At 49.9% G+C, this 20,174-nt stretch overlaps 1 protein-coding gene across 2 annotated transcripts in view; it reads right to left on the bottom strand.

Annotated features, from left to right (window-relative positions):
* The window catches only part of LOC117226088 (uncharacterized), a 112,981-nt gene that overhangs the window by 15,930 nt on the left and 76,877 nt on the right, over window positions 1-20,174 (bottom strand). The window contains exon 2 of one of the 2 annotated variants that reach the window (XM_033480080.2): window positions 3,050-3,229. In XM_033480080.2, the coding sequence (XP_033335971.2) occupies window positions 3,050-3,218 (169 nt within the window). In that variant the 5' untranslated portion in view covers window positions 3,219-3,229. Of the gene's footprint in view, window positions 1-3,037; window positions 3,230-20,174 lie in introns of both variants that reach the window. The other variant, XM_033480079.2, reaches the window with a different exon arrangement.

A 20,174-nucleotide genomic window follows, 5' to 3' on the forward strand; every position in this document is an offset into this window, starting at 1 on the left:
GCTAACACCAGGGGTTCGCTTGAAAAATATTTGGTTACCAGAGGTGGTTGTTGGACTCTGGGTCTTTACGCGTTCGGAGCCGAGTATCCTCGAACCTCGAAATACTAACAAATTCTAGAAATTCGTCTTCTTTTTTTTTACGATATTGCGGTTCACGGTATCTAATTTTATTCATTTAATAGGCCACCTCTTATTTCTAAAAAACAAATCAATAATGGAACGAGCTGGAAATGCCTGGTTGGAGGAGCTGTTTAAAATCTGTTGCACGGAGAGTCCGGTGAAAGCGAGTGAAAAACGGGTAGCATGTTAGAACAGCAACAAAGGGCGTCCACGACGGCATAAAACGCGCGCTTCTACATGTCAAAACAAATAAAACAAAACCGTGGAGGAAGGGAGGAGAGAGAGAGAGAGAGGGAGAGAGGAAGAGAGAAAGGTCGAGAATAAAGCAGCCCGGCAGTGCGGTTCGTTTTCAAGAAAATCGAAGCGGAAGACTCGCGGGGCACGCGTGCTTCCAGCAGAGTTGGCTAATGCGTCTGACCGCCGCCGACTGTTTCCACTTAGCATGAATGCAGACAGTCGAGCATTGTTATCTGTTTCTCGCAGATCCTATCATCCGCTAGCTGCGAATTCGCGTCAAATTATCGGGTAAACTGCTATCGCGTCTATGTAAACGCGAGCGTAGATTAATCCCGGTAGAAGCAACCGTTAATGGTCGGAGCTGGAATCAAAACCGTGCAACAACGGTATTTGCGAACAACGTTCTTCCAAATTGTTTCGCAGGACACATTTAACCGCTCCCTATCAAAAGTCGAGCGATAGCTATGCAAATGAAATGATCGATCGACGCTCTGTAGCTCCCGCCTTGATCCACGAAATCGTCGGTGATCCGCGAATCAACGTCAAATTATCAAACAAATTGATCTCGCGTTACAGCCTACTTTAGCATCGGAGCTTCGCCGGTGGAAACAGCGATTAACGATCGGCCCTAAAATCGGATCGCTAGCCTCGCAACGATTCCAACTCTCTTTAATTCTCGAACGCGATCGGTCAAATCGACAGCGAATTATCGGCGAAATTGGCGTCGCGCGTCGCTTGTCGCTGCGAATCGGTGCGAGTAGAAGCGGTCGTTAACGGTCAGACGCGGGCCTCGATATTCTTCTAAACAGTTTCGCGGGACAGCTTTGGCTGCCGTTTGCGCGCGGAATGATCCGGGTAACCGAAACGCGCGGATGCGTAAAGCCGGAAAAAGTGGAAAGGCGCGTGCTCGTGGACCGGCGCGCGCGTCGATTAAGCGAGTTCGGCCGGTCAGATCGAAAGAATATCCAATCAAAAATACGTTTTCGCCGTAAATCGGTCGCGCAAAACGGCTTCTGCCGTCGGGGGAAAGGGCGACGCGAGGGCAGCGTCGCGCCGCCGGGATCGGAGCGAAAGCAACACCGAAATTTAATGGCCGGCCAGAGCATAAAAACCGGTCGTTCCGTTTCAACGAGCGGAGAGCACGGGATTACGCTGATCCTTTTTGCACCGGTGTCGGCCATATATCCGGGCTGGATCCCCGCGTTTACGCGGTCGATCTCTCGCGTTCGTTTCCGGCCGCGTCCGCGTTCCCGGCTACTTATCGGCCTCGGCGACGTTTTAAGAAGCTTGGCAGCGGCCTTCGCCCGACGCGATATTTCAGGACAATATGTTACACCCGCGTCTCAGACTCTACACCGGGTGATCCAGGCAACCGGCCGAGCCGCGCGAGTCCGGAAATCTCGGGCTCCAAAAATCGTACGACCAAATTCCCTGGTTTTATCGGGGTAAGCTTGTGAAAAAAGCTCCGTGGGTTTTTTTTGCGCAAGGATTTTCACGGAGAAGCGCAACTGCGCACCGTTTTTAACAACCGGACACTATTTTTCAGTATTTTTTTGCGATGCAAGCTTTGGTTCTATTCGAGGAAGTATTACGAGGCGCGCGCGGCTTAAATAGTTTCCAACAATTTGTCGGAAAATGTCGCGCAGAATTTTTTACCGCCTATCCGAACGCGTACCTTTCGAAGGGAATCGCTTCTAAAACCTTGGACGCGTTTTCCGGTTAAATGTTTTCGATTAGAAAAATCGCGTCGATGAAAACGTCGAGATGTTCCGCGAGACTCTCGATCGTCGGTTTCTCTGGCTAAGAACGAGGTGCTTTTCGAAGGAATCAGACGTCTGGCGCGAGTTGCGTGGAGCACCCTGTAGATCAAGAGGATGATTTGTGGCGGGTCGTTGGCGCGGAAAGCTCGGAGTAGCCGGCAGGATCTTTCGTGCTGCAGATCGCAAGGAAGTGGGATTAGTGGGGCTCGATTGCAGGATTCGAGTGGGCCTCTGCGCGGGGACCAGGGGGGGACATAAGCTACTTCGAGTTACTCGGAGGGTAAATCATAGATCCGTTTGCTTCTCTCCCCGGCCGTTTTCCCGACGTCTTCTTCCGCTTGCTTCTTCCTTGCCTCCTCGGATCTAGCCTGGTCCGTCGACGACGACGCCCGTCGACGCGCTCTGCTCCAAAACGGTCCTCCGACGATGAGAAACTATCGTACTTTCTTGTCGCGAGGAAAGCTCGCCGAAAGCTCCTGAATGTAATTCAACTTTGAAGCGTATAGATCATCGATGTTAAGTTACTATACGAGATATTCGATACCGGAGTAGGATTATTTGGGTGAAAGTTTCGACTGTTTCTGTCAAAATATTATAGTAGACGCAAAAATGTCTTCTTCGACGCGACAGCGACGCTTTAAAACATAAATGAACGAATCAATATTTGCATCGATCCGATCGAATTCGTTTGTACGTCTAACAGATAAAGTACCATTTATGTTGCGCAGACCAAGATTGGTCAACAATTAGATAATCGAAGCTAAGCCCTGTCAACTCCACGATCATCGAAACGATTACTTTTCCGAATGCTAAACGATGATACGAGCATGCAAATGGGGCAGGGGATTTTCGAGAGCAAACAAATGGTAATAACGTTGGGTTTCTCGCGGTCGGACGACCGTTCTGATACACTCAGTGACCTTGGTACCCACGGTAGACGTCTTCCTCGTCGCCGGTGAGTCCTTTGAGACCGTCGCCAGGCTGCGTCTCCTCCTTTCCGTTACCGTTACCGTTCTCGTTCCCGTTCCCGTTTCCGGATAGGACGTTTCTGCCGCAAGTTTCCGCAGCCAGGAGCAGCCCGACCATCACCCACGTGATCATTCCTCACATCTCTGGAATGACAGAAATGGGGCTGCGTGTTACGTAATTGACCGCCAAGTCTCTTCCGCGGTCGCCGCGACCACCGACCGGTCGGGCAACGACCGATCGAATGGATATTCGAGCGGTATCACGGCTCCTGATATCTACTAGACGCATCTTTGCAGTTATCCGCAACAGTTTATCGCGATACACCGCAAATCTCGTACCAAACAGAATACAGTAATGTCTCTCTGATCGACGCTCGGATTGTCCACGGAAATGGACAATTTGGGAAGAGGAGATACGATTGTTCGAGCTTCGCGGTTCGTTTTTATAGTTGTCGACAATCGATAACAGCTCGGTTAGAGAGACATTACCGAATCGATTAACATGAGAACGTTCGAAAGAAGCTCGGAAAGTATCCAAAGGTAATTAGGTAAAGCTTTTGTAGATATCTCGAACGCGGTGTAGGATCAAATTTTCGCAGACACGTATTTATCGGATCAACGGGAAGATGGCGCGGATAAATATGTTGACACGATGCAGTAATTGGACCGCGGATTTTGTCGGGGTGAAAAGAGTGTACAGATTTATCGACTTATTAAAATGATTAAGGCAAGAAACAAATTGTTTTCTCGATATCAGCAGTTTGCAATTTCTTGAACTGAAAGTTCTCGATCTTGAAAGAAAAAGAAACAGAAAGTAGATCGAGGATCTATTTCGAAGAACGAAACGAGTCCCGAGAATTGCACGGAACGAGAGTAAAATGGAAATTGATATTACAACAATATCAGCGGACGTTTGTCCAGGTTTCCGCCGGTATCGTGTTTCGTCCATTCATTTCTGTGATAAATGCGCGGAATCCGCAGTCGAATAATAAGATAGTCGCACGGCTGCGGCAGCGAAGCAGCCAATATTCTGATAGTCTGCCGTGAAATGCTTCGAGCCTCGAAGGGACGAGTTTCGCCACATTTCTATGTTTTCTCGGATCCTGGATCCAATTTTCTTTTTTCGAGCAGACTGATCCTCCAGGGTGTTCGGTGATAGAACATTAAAGGGGATGAACCGGCGCGGCGGAGGAGCCCCAGCCGCATCGCGATGGGACTCGGTCCAATATGTACTCATGAATATCGGTCGATTCGATATCTAAATCTCGTTTCATTAAGTTTAATGCCCGTCGGGAGCGTGGATCGTTTTTTTTCTCTCCGCCTCCTAAATATTTCGTTCTCGTTCCATCGAATTTCAAAGCAACCACCGCAAGGAGCATCGCGAGTCCTATAGCGATCGATCGTTCTTTATCCCGGTTATACTCGAGCTTGAACGGACGAAATGATTAGCATTGGAAACGGAGCGTGTATTAGGACAAGAATTAATATTCTTTTCCGTTGTTCCGGTAATGGACGATCGGACAACCGTTCGCAGCGCGTATCGATGTAACTATTGGAAGATTTCAGGAAACTGCAAAACGGATTTTCGCTCGGCAAAATGAACATTTCAAACTTTATCTCCGGAAGAATGTTTCTGTTCGCGCAGCTGCGGCAATATTGAATCGGCCGATAGCCGGTAATTCTTGACCGGCCGATTTTCCATGGTGCCGTAACTCGCCGGTATCGTGCTCGCGAAAACAAAACGAAAAATGGATATCGTGCGTCAGAGAATTATCGTGGCCCGGTAAATTATTCTTATCGCGGGCGGATACGCGATCCATCGGTGCTTCTACCGTTCGCGATTCGATCGTCGATGGTTTCGATCGCGTGACGAAACGAACAAACAGGAACGTCGGGATAAAAATGGCTGTTCATCGACGGAAATCCGTGGCCGCGGGAACAAACAATGGAAAAATGATGCTCGCGGCGCGTGTACGGGCCATAGGAGAGATCGGGAGTTTCAATTCTCTCCGGTTGATCGGAGGATTTATCGTCTTATGGGAATGAAAATGGCTTACGAGCAGCCTAGCCGGCTCGATGGGAACGTCTTTCAGGCAGACCGGGAAGCCCGCGTGGTCGACGGATACAGGAGAATTGGAATCCGGATCAAGAATTACGGAGAAGGTACGGGCCACAGAAGCTAGTTTAAATCCTCGTGGAACACGGGTACCGCAAGGATCGGTCTCTCCTCGGCGAGCTACGCTCGTCGCTCGATTCTCGACTCTCGTTAGTTACAGATGCTCGACTCCCGGTCTGATCATCCGTCGCCCGCCGAGGGACCAGCTATAATATTTTCTCAAACGTATCGGCAGCCGAACCAAGCTCTTCAAGACTCTTCGATTCCTTCCCGAATCTCCTGGGTGAAGCACCGAACACTGCCGCAACGTTCCTTCTTGTTCCACGATCGTCTCTGTTCCTCGGAACCTTCAATTTCTTCCAAGCTTCGGCGGTGATAAATTCTTCCAGGGCGTCGCGCCGATTCGTACGAAACCGATATGTTGCACGCGCCATTAGAAAATCTGAGACAAAGTCGCGAATCACGCGGAGTTTCCAGGAGCAATTCCAGAGCGAGTTTGGACGATTGGAGGAAATTTATTAACGGGGAATCTTTCCTTGCAAGTTTATGGGGGGTAAAAGACTTTGCTCTTTACAACGATCACAGGTAGAATATTCGACGACTTTTTGGCCGATGGTTACGGGGGGTTGAAAGATATATCCGAGAGCATTCTCGTAATTCGATAGAATCTGGCCGAAGGACAGTCGCGATCGGCGACGGACAGGGAAGAGGTTCGCGGCGCGGATCGATGAAACTGTATCGGGGCCGGCCATCGACGAGCCGATCCATAGGGGATGCGGGTGCGATCTAAGAAATACGAGGATACTTTCGGGGTAATGGCCATTACCATTCGTCATCGGGGAAAGAGATTAAAGTTAGCCGGTGTTGGAGCCAGTGACCGCGCCGATGCGGCGATAAAGGGGCGCCATTCGGGAGCTCGTGAATTTCTTGGCGGCCGTGAACACGGTCCGGTGGAACGGCGGGGTTGCTCGTATCCGGCCGAAATATAATCGCGTTACCTCGGCCGTGATCTCGCACACCGTCGAGACTTCACCTGGAAACACTGTATCGATTCCACGGGCCGATATAATCCTTGGACGCCGGCGGCTGTCGGCTACCATTCCGCGAGGCTACGCCAGACAATTGTTAACAGAAGTGTATTGAAAGGATCAGCCTTATCAGGCTGCTGATGGACGGCTCGTATCAAAGAACAGAGGGGGGAGCACCGGGGTAGGACACACTGTGTGCAACAGCTCGTAGCGATATATATTCATCGATCCGTGTTCCATTGATTAAGTGGAACGCGAGCTACCCGTGACCATATCCTGCCGCCGCGCCGAGCCGAGCGGAGCAGCGCCGCGCCGGTTTTAATCGATAGGATTATTCTGTTCCACGCTCGAACTCGCCAATCTCGTCTACGATTGCTCGCCCGTGGCTGCCGATCTAATTCCGCCTCTCTCCTCTCCTCTCCTCTCGTCTCCTCTCGTCTCGTCTTCTCCTCTCTCTCTCTCTCTCTCTCTCTCTCTTTCTCTCTCTCTCTCTCTCTCTCTCTCTCTCTCCACCGTTCGGTCGGATTCGGTCCGATTCGGTCCAATTCGCTCCTCTCGCTCCACGCTCTCCCGTTTTTCGATCGACCGGTGCCAAGCGATCGTTAACGGTAACGAGGGAGATCCGAGGAGTAATCAGTAACGAGGAACTACGCGCGAGAACTAATGATTGCCGAACTGCAACGAATTTTCTCCGCAGCCTCGTCGGGCGACACGCCGCTAAACTTTCCGGGGATGAACACCCGACAGGACGGATTACCGTTGCGGTACGTGTTACCGCGTCCCTTATGTCGATTTTTTCAATTTGCCGGTCACGCGCGAATTATACCGCCGGTTTTCTATTCGATTTTTCCGGCAGTTATTCGATCGAAAGGGAATCGAGGTTCTCTTACTTTTCGATCGTCGCGTTTTTCGATGGCTTCGAACGCTGTCGTTTTATCGCTTAATTCGTCGGACGTTCACCTTTCGCGTTTGCGACAGGCTAACGATTTTGTCGGCATATCTGTTTGAGACAGCTGCGGCAACGAATCTCGCAACGAACACCATCGAAAACCGCTTTCCACGAACCGGTGAGAAAGGTTCGCATCTGTTTTTGAATCGCTTTTTTTTTCAAATTCGAGTCTCTCAAAACTCCATGATTTTTGGAACTGTCGGAATAGGAGGATTCTTTTTTTAGGAATGATTTATACAGCGAACGCGTTTCCTATGGAGAACGTTTACGCGTATGATTTCCAATCGATGTTGTTAACATTTGCGCGCGCGCCACGCGTTCATAGGTCATCGCGAATTTGGTAGGGGCTTCTTTGAAAATTTCATTGTTTGACACCTTGCGACGGCGTTGCATCGCGTCGCTTCGGCTCGCAAAGGGCCGTTGGATCGTGTCGATGGCAGACGTGTTAATGGGATTAAATCGACTGCACCAATGGACGTTAATGAAGTGCTTAATCTATTCAAGGATTATGCGTTCGGTCACCTGTAATTTCATTTCAATAATATCCGTTGGATAGGAATTCTCGCGGATCAGCTCGAAAAAATTCTCCCCGATACTTCGTTCTACCATATTGCAAAAAAGGTCGGAGATCAACATCAAGAGATTAACATTAACAAAAGTTGAGAATCGTTTGCTTTACGCCGAAGTAAAAAAACGAGTTTAAGAAACAAAATTCAAGTCATTGATTCGAAAAGTTTAGTTTGGAGTAAAAAGAGCGAGCAACGAATAGACGGAAGATTGCGATTCAATAATTTTCGATCGCGGCGCTCCGCAACGAAGCGGTGTGCGTCGATTCAATAAGCCACCCGGTGGATTTCCATTCGGTGTAAACACAGTATCGGGTATAATTCCAGCAATTAGCGGTCGAAGAATCGGGGGAACCGGTTAACCGTGGAATTAAGTAAAAATTCCCTTACCACCGGCGAGACCGGATCGTCGATACAAGTGGATTAAGGCAGCCACTGCCGGACATAGCCGCTGCACCGTCTATAGTCCATATACCGTACTATACTGCACCGCGCTATACCCGTGTCCCGACAGCTAACCGAGGTCGGCGTTTAACCCGGGAATCCCAGGGTCCCCTTGGCCTTAGCGTATCAAATTGAAACCCGTAGCACCGTTCACGCACGGCCGGCCGTGGAACGCTTCGCTTCGCTTCGCTTTGCTTCGCTTCCAGTCGCGTCGCGTCGCGTCGTCTCGCGTCGGTTTTAACCAGCCCGGCGGCCAATTAATTGGAAAAGCAAACGAACACCGGCAGACGACGACGTCCGTGAGGGGAAGGGGCCGAGTTTAACCGTGTCCGAGGTAGGGTAGGATTAATCCCGACGGTTTAAATCCTAGTCGAACATGTCGTCCATGGGAATCGGCCGCGGGTAAACCGATCCACTCGACCGTTCGACATGTCAATCGATGGATGCGTCTCCCCTCGGTAGTTCCAAGCCAGCCATGTGTGCCAGTTCTTCGAGCGTAGATCAAGGCTCGATTCTACGGGTCGGTTGACCTATCACTGCCAGGTCCCGGTCCTATCGCGGCTGGGCACGTCCTCGACCCTTTCGCAGATAAGGTCTGGCCTAGCTTCCAGATGATCCGACCTTCCGGAAGGCTCGCTCTCTGCGACGCTGCCCAAAAAACAGCTACCGCCGTCTCTCTTCCGGCCATTCTCTCATTTTCGCGACACCGTCGAGCCAAACGTTTATTTCAGGTCGCAGAAGCTTCCCTATTTATTTCGTTCGGGCATATTTTGGAATGTAATAGTGCGAGGTTCCAAAGCAATTGTACACGTGGCCTAGAATTTTATTGCGAATTGTCGAGAATTCGTACTCGCCGAATACCTTCTCGATATTCTTTGTTAAATTATATATTCTGTACAAGCGTTGCATTTAAACGAAATACGAAGAAAATCAAACGCGCACGGTAGAATTATAGCAACTTGGACACAGTTTTCATAGAGATCGCAAGAGATATGCGGTTAGCGTCGAGGTTCGATGCTAGAGACAAAGGGGATGTTTGTCGAAGACTGGACACGGTGCGCGTATCTATACGATACCGTTATCGTCCAACAAGCAATGGTACAGCGGTCCAGTTAATATCGAAACATTAGCGTACTGCTAATTGAAATTCAATGCGCATAAACGTCTATGATCGTGGATCAGAGCGACCCCTCGTTAGTAGCTTCATTTTGCAGTAGATAAAGGCCGCGCGTGGTCAGACGGAGATGGAAGAAATTATTACTTGTTCGTGGTAATTGGAACAATTACCTAGCAGGCGTTGCCGTCGAGGTTTCATCGGAACACGCGACGCGCAACATAGATTTTCCTGACCGTTGTAATTATGTTGTACAATTTCGACTATTTCCCTTGTTTTCCTTCGATCGAAGAGATACGCGACGACAACGCCTTTGTAAATAAAAGCGAGTTTTTTCACCGTATCCGGTATCGAGAGTCGATCGATGCGTGAAAATAAATTGTCCGGGATTTTTAACGCCCGTTTAAAGCGAATTACGCTTAAAATTCTATTAAAAATTGCCGAAAAAACGAGACGATTCGAGCATATTCGAAGCGACGTCCATCGTGGCACCCGATATCGAGCAACAAACAATTATTCGGTCTGGTAAACTTTACGCGGCATGCGTCACGGTAATCGCACGCAATCTGCAAAGCCAATCGAGCCTCGTCCATAGAAAATCCCACGGGGGTCCAGCTTTTAAGACCGCGGCAATAAAAGTCGGGCACAGCTCGTCGAACTAGATCGTTCTTATTTTACGATGGCTCGGATTAGGGTAACTCGAATACTTCGCCGTTGACCCGTCTCATATGAGAATCATCCCCTGGATGCTACATATATTTATACCTACGCATACGTAGAGCGTACGTATAGACGCCAGACGTTCCTAATTTACGGTCGTTACGCGGTATAATCGCTCGAAAACGTAAGTGTCGCACCATCCGCTTCGTGTCTGCGATCTCCCGGAGCAGGAACCTCGATTGTTATTCGCATCATCTCCGGTGTCGAAATATGCTTCGGCATAATCGTGACGCGTCCGTATAAATGCGGAGACAAATTTATAACACGACGAGTTCCATGTTTCGAATTAGTTGCAACGAATTTGACTGGGAGTCGCCAAAGACGGGAAAGCGCACCGCTAGGCATCCCGGTAGCATAGCAGGATTATTTTCCAGGTAGTTTGTAAGTTTCGAGGCCTCGTCCCTTTCAAGTTGCCAGCATCTAAATGAATTATCGCGGTAGAAAATTGGCAATTTCGAGGCACGTATAGCGGAGTTTCGCAGGCGATGAGCTATCCCGGGAACCGACTTCGAGAAGGTAACGCGCAATTATTTTTCCAGCAGCTCGCTAACTGTCATTCTTCCGAAACTTTGCCGCCATAAGCAACAAACGGGCTGCGACCTCCGCGAACAATTCCATGAATGCGTAATTATTGAAATGTATCTACTTAGGATGCCATTATCTCGTCGCGGCCGTGCTCCCGGGGACCCAGTTTTCATTCTGTAATTAGAGAAGGCGTCGCGTCGCGTCGGTGGCGGTGGCGAATTGGGTAACAATCGCACGGTTGTTCGACGGAGGAACGATCTCGGGTAGCACGCTCGCTCTCGGCGTGGCGCGAAAGTATAATGAAAGTTAATTTCGTGCAATCAATAGTGATTACAGCGTGTTCGCCCGGCAATCTTCAGTTTTTACCCGGCGTAACAGGAGACCTTCTTTGTTCCTGGCCCTCTCTCTCTCTCTCTCTCTCTCTCTCTCTCTCTCTCTCTCTCTCTTTTCTCGTCGTTTCTTTTACTCGCGACCATTCTCGACTATTTTTCCCCTCTTTTTCCCGTCGCCGTGTCCCCGAGGATTAAAGGGACTTTTTATTTTGCTGCTCGCGGAGCCGAGCCGGGTTCGGGAATTAGGTTGCTCTTTCCGCTCGCGTGGAAACGGTTCGCGTCGTTCGGTTTAGTAGACTCGGTCGCACTCGGCATTCTGGCAGTCCCGCGAGCAAACACTCCGGTCCCGCAGTTATTACTGCCCCTGAAGGTCATCGATCAAATCCCAATTTATAGGCTGTCGCTGGTGTCGCGGAATGAATTTCGACTGGCAGTCTCGCAGCGATCGATACTCTCCCTACGCGACGCTACGCTACGCTGCGCGACGATACGAGTCGAGACGAGACAAGACGGGACACGGTGCTCGTTTCTCTCTCTCTCTCTCTCTCTCTGTCGATTTTTCTTCTCCTCCTTTTCCCTCCTCCGTCCATTTTTGTACGAAAATGCCCACGATCGTCCGATCGAGGAGCGGTAAATATCGAAATGACTGTAGCAATTAAAACTCGTTTCCGTGCGGTGATCGCGCGATGAATTTCACCCGTTCTCGGCAAACAATGGCTGACTTTCAATCGTCCTTAATATCGATTCGACGCCGCGGATGACTCGGATTCACCCCGGCGCGGCACCGCGCGGTGCGGCGCGGCGCGTCGCGGCGTAATTGTTTCCAGCTGCGATCCATTTTTGCCCGTATTGATCCTCGCCGATGCTCGACCCCGCGCCGCGGTCCAAACGATGTCCGACCTGGCCAGACACGGTTTCTGTCATCGATTTCTCGGACCGTGCCAGGCTGCTCGGCCATACCGACGCTCGATTCTCCACTTTCACGGTTTATTTATGGTGGCGGGTTGGTGAGCGGCGAGTGGCGACCGGCGACCCCCTTTTCCCCACTGGCCTCGGACCGGCATTTTCTGTCCCATTGTCATCGAATGATGCCCGACGGCTGCCAACTGAAACAACCGGCCGCTTGTGCTTTTGCCCGCCGAACCTCGGCTTCATTAACGTTCTCACGCGTTGCTTACCGATGCGCCGCACCGATTGGTCTTTCGATCGGGTTACGAACGAATTATTTCGCTTTCGCTTCGACGACTAATATTTTGAATCCCGTTCGTCGAACGTGCAGCATAGAAGTCCGCGAACGTACATTTTTGCATCGATTTATTCGGGAAAGCTTAATTACTTTCTTCTAGAGAATAGTTCTTTAAGGAAACAATAGGACCGTATTACCCTGTGGCGTCTCGTTAACTTTTGCATAAAATCGTTCGCGCTATCGAAAAGTTGATTACGATTACGGTTATTAGTTTCCAGGAGACTAGGTTACAAAAGTCTTTTGCAATTAGGAAAAGCTGCGATCAACACGGATACAGGATTCATTCATCGTCGATTCGCACGGCGGACCATTGAAAATGGCTTAATATCGACTCGGCGCCGAAGTAATTATTGAAATTCGATACAGAAGCAGCCGCGATCGGCGATCGAACCTTACGATATTATCTCCGTTCGCCAGCGGATAAACTCGATCTATGGTCGGACGTGGTTTCCACCAGCCGCTATTCTTCTTCCTCCGCTTTGATTACGCGTGGTCCTGCCCACCAGCGGTTTATTTACAGAAACGGTTTCTCCTACGGTCCTTTGCTTTCACTTTTTCTGTTCTCGGCAGTCCGGAAAAATGGAAAGCAAATGCCAGCATACCGGCGATTCCACGGCTGTTTATAAAAACCAACGGAGATCCATTGTTTTCGAAAACAAACCGATTATCCCAAGACTTTGTTTTCCTCTGTCGCAACATCGAAAAAGACAACGTAGAAATACGAATCGGACGAAAACGTCTCGGATACGTCGCGTGTTTTTTACGCCGTTGTCTACGTCGATAACAAACAGTATTTTCGCGATACAGACGAAATAATTAGCAAGAAAATGCATAGAATTTAAGGAAACAAAAGCAAAGCTTGCGATACGTCGAATCGGCGAGCACGACGCGTGTACAAAAATCCAAGTAAATTGAAGTAAAATCGCGCGCGTGGACTGGTTAAAATGTAAATGAAACCGAGGCAGAGCGGACCGAATAGACGCACGAAAGTAAATTCGTCCGACGTTAACGGTCTCGCAACGTGGCTCATTATTAAAATCTCGAGTCCAGGAATCGGGAGGCGTAAACGAGCTTCCGGCCGGAAGGCTCTCTCTCCCGTTCCGAACCGTTTATTTATTATTTGCCTTGACAAACACCGGAACGAGACACAACGGATATTTAACGGGGAACGATCAAGACTCGGCACGGCGCGCCCAAGACGCGTAAGCCCTGAGAAACTTCTCCCTTCTTCATTACGCGGCTCGTAAACACCAGGATTTTGGGAACTCTAAACACAGCCGTGCAACAGGATTGCTAGCTGTGCACGAAATTAAGGCCGCGCGAGATTCATCTCGACGACGTCTCCCTCTTGGTCTCGGCATGCTCCAACCCCCGTGACCTCGGGAACTGCGAGCCGAACCAAAATCCCGGAAATTGTCCAAAGAATCCGCAGCCGAATGGATCCGGCGGCGTTTCCGGTCGGCGGATCGTCCGGCACGGATACGGTTCGCGAGAATTAGGTTAAAACCGATTCCGGGAACTTTCAGCCACGCCGGAAACTTGCCAGAACCTCCGCAGACCGTTTTCCGAAAATGTTCAACGGGTCCCGCGAGCCGGAAACCACCGGGCCGCGCCGGTCTCGATGCCGTTCGACCATTAAAGCCGGAACAAACGAAAGTCCCCTTTAAGCTCGGACTCTGTACTCTAACGTACAAACCGATTTTTTCCCTCGGAAAGCATGATAGCTTTTACTATGGGACTTTCTTTCGCGGTTTCGTCCGTGTTCGGACAATGCTCGGGAATTTGTCGGCGTTAGGCAAGTAAAAGTTCGACGCGGTGTAGCCGATTGTGCACGGATGAGAGAAAATGTGTAGGAAAACGCGCCTAACTTTTGCCGTAGAATTTTGGTACGTCTTCCCGATTTTTTGGCTCCGAGAAAGTGCGAAAGTTTTTGCTATCGGACTCTGGTGTACAGTTTTGTCGACGTTTCAACGATTTTCAACAGTTTTTTCAACGTTTCAACGAAAATTGAAAAAGCTACTAACGACCGTGCGAGATAAGGCTGCCGCGAGAACTCGACTTTCGTCGCTGCAAGGTCATCGGTTGGTACACGCTGCAAAAAGTTTCCCAGCAGTTCCGCACCCAGTTTCCCCGTAAAAGATACCCGAACGCGAGCCGGACTCGCGCGGAGTGGTCACCCTAAAATTTCGGCGAATCGACTGGCCAGTTCTAATCCGGGCTCCGGCAGGCGATAAATCCGCGAAGAAAAATGGTCGGACAGGGTGCGCCGGTAGCAGGTAACCCGGGCAGCGATGAAATTGAAAAGCAAGAGGAAAAGATGCGACGCGACGCGACTCGACGCGGCGTCGCGATGACTGTCGTAAATATCACGGGACACGCGAACGGCGTAAATTTAGCCGGAGCTCGTAGCGCGGAAATGTTCGCACGCGGGACGACGGGCAACAGCGGGCGAAACGCGTCGGCAACGGTTTAATAACGAAATTCCGCCGGGTCGATTTAAAAGCCGAGCGGGCAGTCGTTGCGGCGCGGCTCGGCGCGGCTCCGCTCGACGCGGCTCGACGCAACGCGCGTGTACCGTGTCGTATAAAAATAACGTTTAACCGTGCAAATATAACGTTCCGCGGTGCGTTCGGCATGGAAAGGCGGAAAACAAGCGAGTAGGAGCATCGCGGAATTGAGTTACCTCGGCCATTGGGAAGCAATGAAGCATCCCGCGCGAATCTGCGCCGAGTTTCACGCCCGCTTTCCTCCCCGGCCGTTGCCCTTCTACCCCCTCTGCCCCTTCTGACCCTCGATTCATCCTTCCTCCGATGCAGCTGCGACCGATCGCAAAATCCGAATCGTCGTCGGCCGACGAACGTCGTTTACCAAAACGCTTTCGTCGTTAAGATCGGTCGGGGCGTGCAAGCTGGCATAACGTTAAGGATCGGCCACGCGTTATCCGAGACTCGGAATTAGGAGAGAAATATGTTGCGATCGATATTTCCGGGGGTTCGAAACGAAATTGTCTTCGATTGCTCGAAGATTGTAAAGTTTGCACCGAAGATTCAACGATCTTCTAATTTTGATCGTCCCCGCGGACGACGCGATCGAGAAATAAACGATAATAAATATCTGCGGTGGGTCGTTCCGAGCCAGTGCAGCGTTCGCAATCCTCGGTGCTAAATAAACGGGATTCGCGTGGCTCCGATGCGGGGGAAATGAAAGTTTTCTGCCGCGTATAAATCCGTCGTTATCTTAACGACATCGGACCACGATCTGAGCCCGCTGTCGTCGCCGTGGCACTTTTAATAGATTTTCGACCGTGAACGGTGACTCGCAGCGGTTCTCTTTCAAAATAATTACCGGCCAGGATTCAAACGAATCTTCCCGGCGCGCCCTGCTCCTGCTCGCGCTCCCTCCCCTGCTCCTGCTCTCTCGCAGCTTCCGTTGCTCTCGCTGCTGCCGGGTCAATTAATTCGACAAATTATCCGCCGATAAAGGGAATTGAAACGCACTCGCCTCTTTAATCGCCCGGACGTGCTTATGAAACTTTGATGACCGGCAACCCATCACTCGACTGCGGAAATCCCCACCAAAGCCGGTACCCTTTCCGCGTCGCGTCGTCGCGCTTTCCATCTGCAGCCTACGAATTACCTCTCGCGGATATCGTCCTACTTCCGAGATCAATTTCTAACTACTCGTGCACGATTTCGTGCCGTTTGTTTTTCAGTCGCTGCTGTTTTGACATATTTTGTAAAACGGAACGAAGCAAAGTAGAGAGAAATTCCTTCGCAACCGTGTCGAAAGGATCGAAGGAACCGAACGAATTTCCCGTAAGACGCGTAAGAAATAAAGGCGCGAGTGCGTGCAACAATGTTTGCAAGCCACCGAGCATTGTTTCGTCGTTCGACCGATATCCGAGTCGCTGTCCACGGGTCGTTTGTTCTCTCGATTCGGGAAATCAATACACGAGTTATTTTCGCCGACGGTTCTTACGAACATATATCCCGAAGATACGGTGCATCAGCATTGTCGAAAGAGAGACGAGACAAGTTATTTTATTGGACGTTGAGCACCGAAGTTGGCAGTCGGCAAGTGACCTAAGCCGAACGCGAGGTCGGCGGTTTACGATACGTCGATCGGCCAGATCGACGACCGGTTGCCCGGGGATTCTGCACCGTAGGCGTAAAAGTTACGAGTTGCCGCATCGCGCCAAAACTCTTAACGGTATTAGATTCTTTCTTTTTTTTCTTCTCTTTTTCCGTGCAATCAAGATCGGCCGGCGTAATACGTGCTAAGCCGGTTAATTAGCCGGGAATCGCAGGGTTGTTGCAACGACGAGGAGCTTCTTCTCGGCGCACCGTCTCTTCCTTCTAATTCCAAAGAAACTTCCATCGTAATTAACGCGTGCGGAAGTTGTTGTTCTAAAACGCGCATGCCGCGCGAACTTCTAGATTAAAACCGTCCTCGACGCGGCTATCTTTTAGGGGACGATAAGTGTGATAAATTGAAGCCGCGCGAATCGAAGGTTGCTCGTGGAATGAAACAGGGGAATCGCTCGTCTCCGATATCTAGAATTTGTCTGCCCTCGAATTTCGAATATTTATGAATCCTTCGAGGCGGGTCGAACGTAAAACGAATTATTTCGGGACCGAGTTCGAGGACGTACTTTGAAATCTCACCTTCAATTTTACTCCGTTTGTCCAACTCTCTTGCTTTTGATTTCAGGATTTCCCAGATTTTGCCCGAAATCTAATGTCAATTCTCTCCGCGACTCGTTCGAAAGAGTCGAGAGATTCTCGGATCAGGTTTCTTCGCGACCGTTTGTAACATTACAGGGTTATCCCAATGTTTCTTTTATTTTTTAGCAACGAAATGCGACCAAATTCCAAATTTGTGGCTTCTTTGGCTTATCCAAATAGAAGTCTAAGAAAGGCTCGACCCGAGCTGAATTTCAACGCGACGCGACAAAACAGTCCCGATAAAAAGTCGAGTCGAGTCCATCCTTTTCCTAAATTCCTTTCATCAAATTCGAAATTTGCGCCAGTCGAAGGTTTCTCAAGCAGCATACGTGACGAATATCTCGGAAAGAGGCCACCCGAACGGAATCTCAATAAGAAAGGACGTCAAACTGTTCCGAATAAGAATCCAGCACCGTTCGCAGTCTTTCGCGATATTTTTCATGGATCTCTTTTCGGAATTTCCATCGTTTCTACACCTCTCGGAACAAATGCGAAAAGATCCCGTTCGATTAGAATCTTGTCGCGAAAGCACGTCGACTTAATTTTTAAACGAATCCAAATATCTTTCCGCTGCTCGCTTTTCAATTTTTTGCCACTCGACGGCTCTCCGAGCAAGACGCGAGATAAAAACCATCGGAAGATAATAATTGATCAAGATTTCCGCGGGAGAAGGTAACGGTAATCTCGGCAGCGGATCTTCCTTAATCATCTTCGGCTATCCATCTTGCAAGCTGTGACCATTTAAGACCCCTTCAAGTGGAATACAAGATGAACATCGTAAAAAGATTTTCTTGATACGAGATTTCAATAAGAGAATCCATCAAAGTAATTCCAATAACGATTCTTCCCGAACTTCTCCTCTTTTCGAGGAACTTCCAGCCATCCATCTTTCAAACTTTGACCATTTCATAGCTCCCCAACTACACGGAATACAAGACAAACGCGAAAAGATTGCCTCTAGAAGAAGATCTCGGGAAGAGAAGCTGTCAAAATGATCCAGTAACGATTCTTCCACGATCCATGCTCTTTTAATCAACTGTCTGCCACGCCTCCAAAGATTCTCCCATCCGAAAGAAAGACAAACGTCGTAACGAGAGAAACAACCGACACTCTATCTTCCATTAATAATTCTCGTTCGGGCAGCGTTCTTTAAACAACTTTCGAACATCTCGGAAACGACGCCAAGGAAAATATCCGTAGCTCCGAGTACAAGCTCCAACCGAGTCGTTTCAAAAATCGCAATCCTCGAAAGCTGCGCTAAAACATCCCATCGAATCGATCTCCCCCAATGATTTCCACTCAATTCGTCCCCCCGAACAACCTTCCGGCTTCTTTCAAACTTTCGCCATTTTAATCCGGCTCGAACCATGTTCCGCAACAATCGTAAGAAAAACGTGATCCACGGAAACTCTCGAAAACTTGGCCCGTTTAAATCCGCCGCGAGCAAGTCTCGCGACGATCATAAAAAGAATCGGTTTTCACGATCGAGGACCGGCAGACCTTACCGAGGAGAGCTCGCGTAACCGTTCCTCCGACAAAGGGGACGTTGTAACCGGTGGTCGGGCCATCGTCGCAGTCATCCGTCTTCGAAAATTCCAGCGATTCGGGCCCTGGCGTCGAATAGACCGTGCCGGGGGGCGATTAACCCTTCCGGGAGCCAATTAACCGGCTGGTTCTCGCTGTCGGATCGCAATCAGCGGCATCCGCGACGCCGACGCGACGCGACGCCTTATCGCCTAACCGGCATTTCATTAGTTTCCGGGACTTTATGCGCGAGGATCCGCGTATGCCGTTTAATCGCGCATCTCGTCGTCGGGCAACCCGGTTCGGAGTTGGGAGAGAGAACCCGGATAGAGGCGACGAAGGGGTCGAAGTGCCGCATAATGCGACCTCGGCTGTCCCCGGTGCCACCCGATGCCACCCGGTGGAATCCGGTGGCCGACAGGACACCCGAGACTCGGTAATCCCGCGAGTAGCCTTTTTTCCGGCGCGTTTTTTGCTGGTGCACGAAATGGAAAGTTATCCGCGAGATAGCAGCTCGACGGGCTCCTCCGCGGTAAAAAGTGAAAAGGCGGACGGAAAAAAGAGCCGCGCCGCGCCGCGCCAAGCCGAGCCGAGCCGTGCCGGCCCGCGAAGATAAGCTTTCAACTTTTTGTCCAGCCCACGCGACGCGACGCGACGCAACGAGACGGTTTGTGAAAAAACCCGGACGGCCGCGGCCGTTCGTTCGCGGCATTCGCCGCGCAACGAGGACGAATCAACCTGTCGAACGAAATTCGAGATCAGCGAGTCGAGCGTGTTCGGCTCATCTGTTTCGAAGCTGTATCCGAGAGAGGACAGGAAATGCTGGCTAAATTGCCGACTTTTGCAGCCGTTGATATTCGAGCTGCTACAAATTTCGCGAGAAAAAATCGAACGACGATCGATTTCATCTCGTTTCGAAGCTTCGAGTCTCTCTGCTTTGGACAACCGTCGTTCATTTTATTCTGAAAAATTCTACGCGAAGATCGATGTTTTTCGATTATGAAACGCAGCCCTGATCTACGTCACCGTCGAAGAGAAATTTGATTTCGATCCGGCGAATCGATTCGGCGAGGAGTGGGTGCCCCATCCGAGCGAACTTGGCCGGAATGCCGAGCGATCGACGTATGAATTTAATTGATAAAACTCGACTGCCGTGATCCGCTCGAATATTGCTACGTTGCTACGTTTCAGTCGCTTTGTATCTTCTCGTTGAGTGTTGGTGCACGTGTTTTTTAGCTGCACGGCGATGAATTTTCGAACTTGTTCCGGAGCGCTCTTCCACCGAGGAAGTCGTTTGTTTTTGAAAAGTTTCGGCTGGTTGGTACGAGCGGTGTTGAAATGTGGCATTTTCTGGATTCGCTGCGGAGTTTGCGTATTGAAACAGAGGTGAAAATATTTATTACTTTATCCGAGGATCGCTCGAAACAATTTATTTTTACAGCGGGATGGCTCTCTGGAAATATTTGCACAAAGATTTTCGATTGCCATACTCCGGGAATTGGTTGGTCGAGGTTGTGCTTGGATTCGAGATCGCGATAAACGAATCGACGCTGTTGGAGGGAAATATATATTTCGTGGAGCATAATTTGTGGGCAAAATGTAATCTCGACGGGTTTTGACACCAACATTGAACGCGGTTTGTTCGTTAGCGGATAAACGAGGTTTTCAGGCAAGACGAATGCGAGGATACCGTCGCCGTCGTCGTCGTCTTTATTGGACGATATTATGAAATATTTCAACTATTTAGAGGCGGCACGGGCGACCACCAACGCGAGGAAAATTGAGTCAGTGCGCCGCGCCG

This window comes from Megalopta genalis, chromosome 11, assembly GCF_051020955.1.
Source record: "Megalopta genalis isolate 19385.01 chromosome 11, iyMegGena1_principal, whole genome shotgun sequence".
Classification (NCBI taxonomy): domain Eukaryota; kingdom Metazoa; phylum Arthropoda; class Insecta; order Hymenoptera; family Halictidae; genus Megalopta; species Megalopta genalis.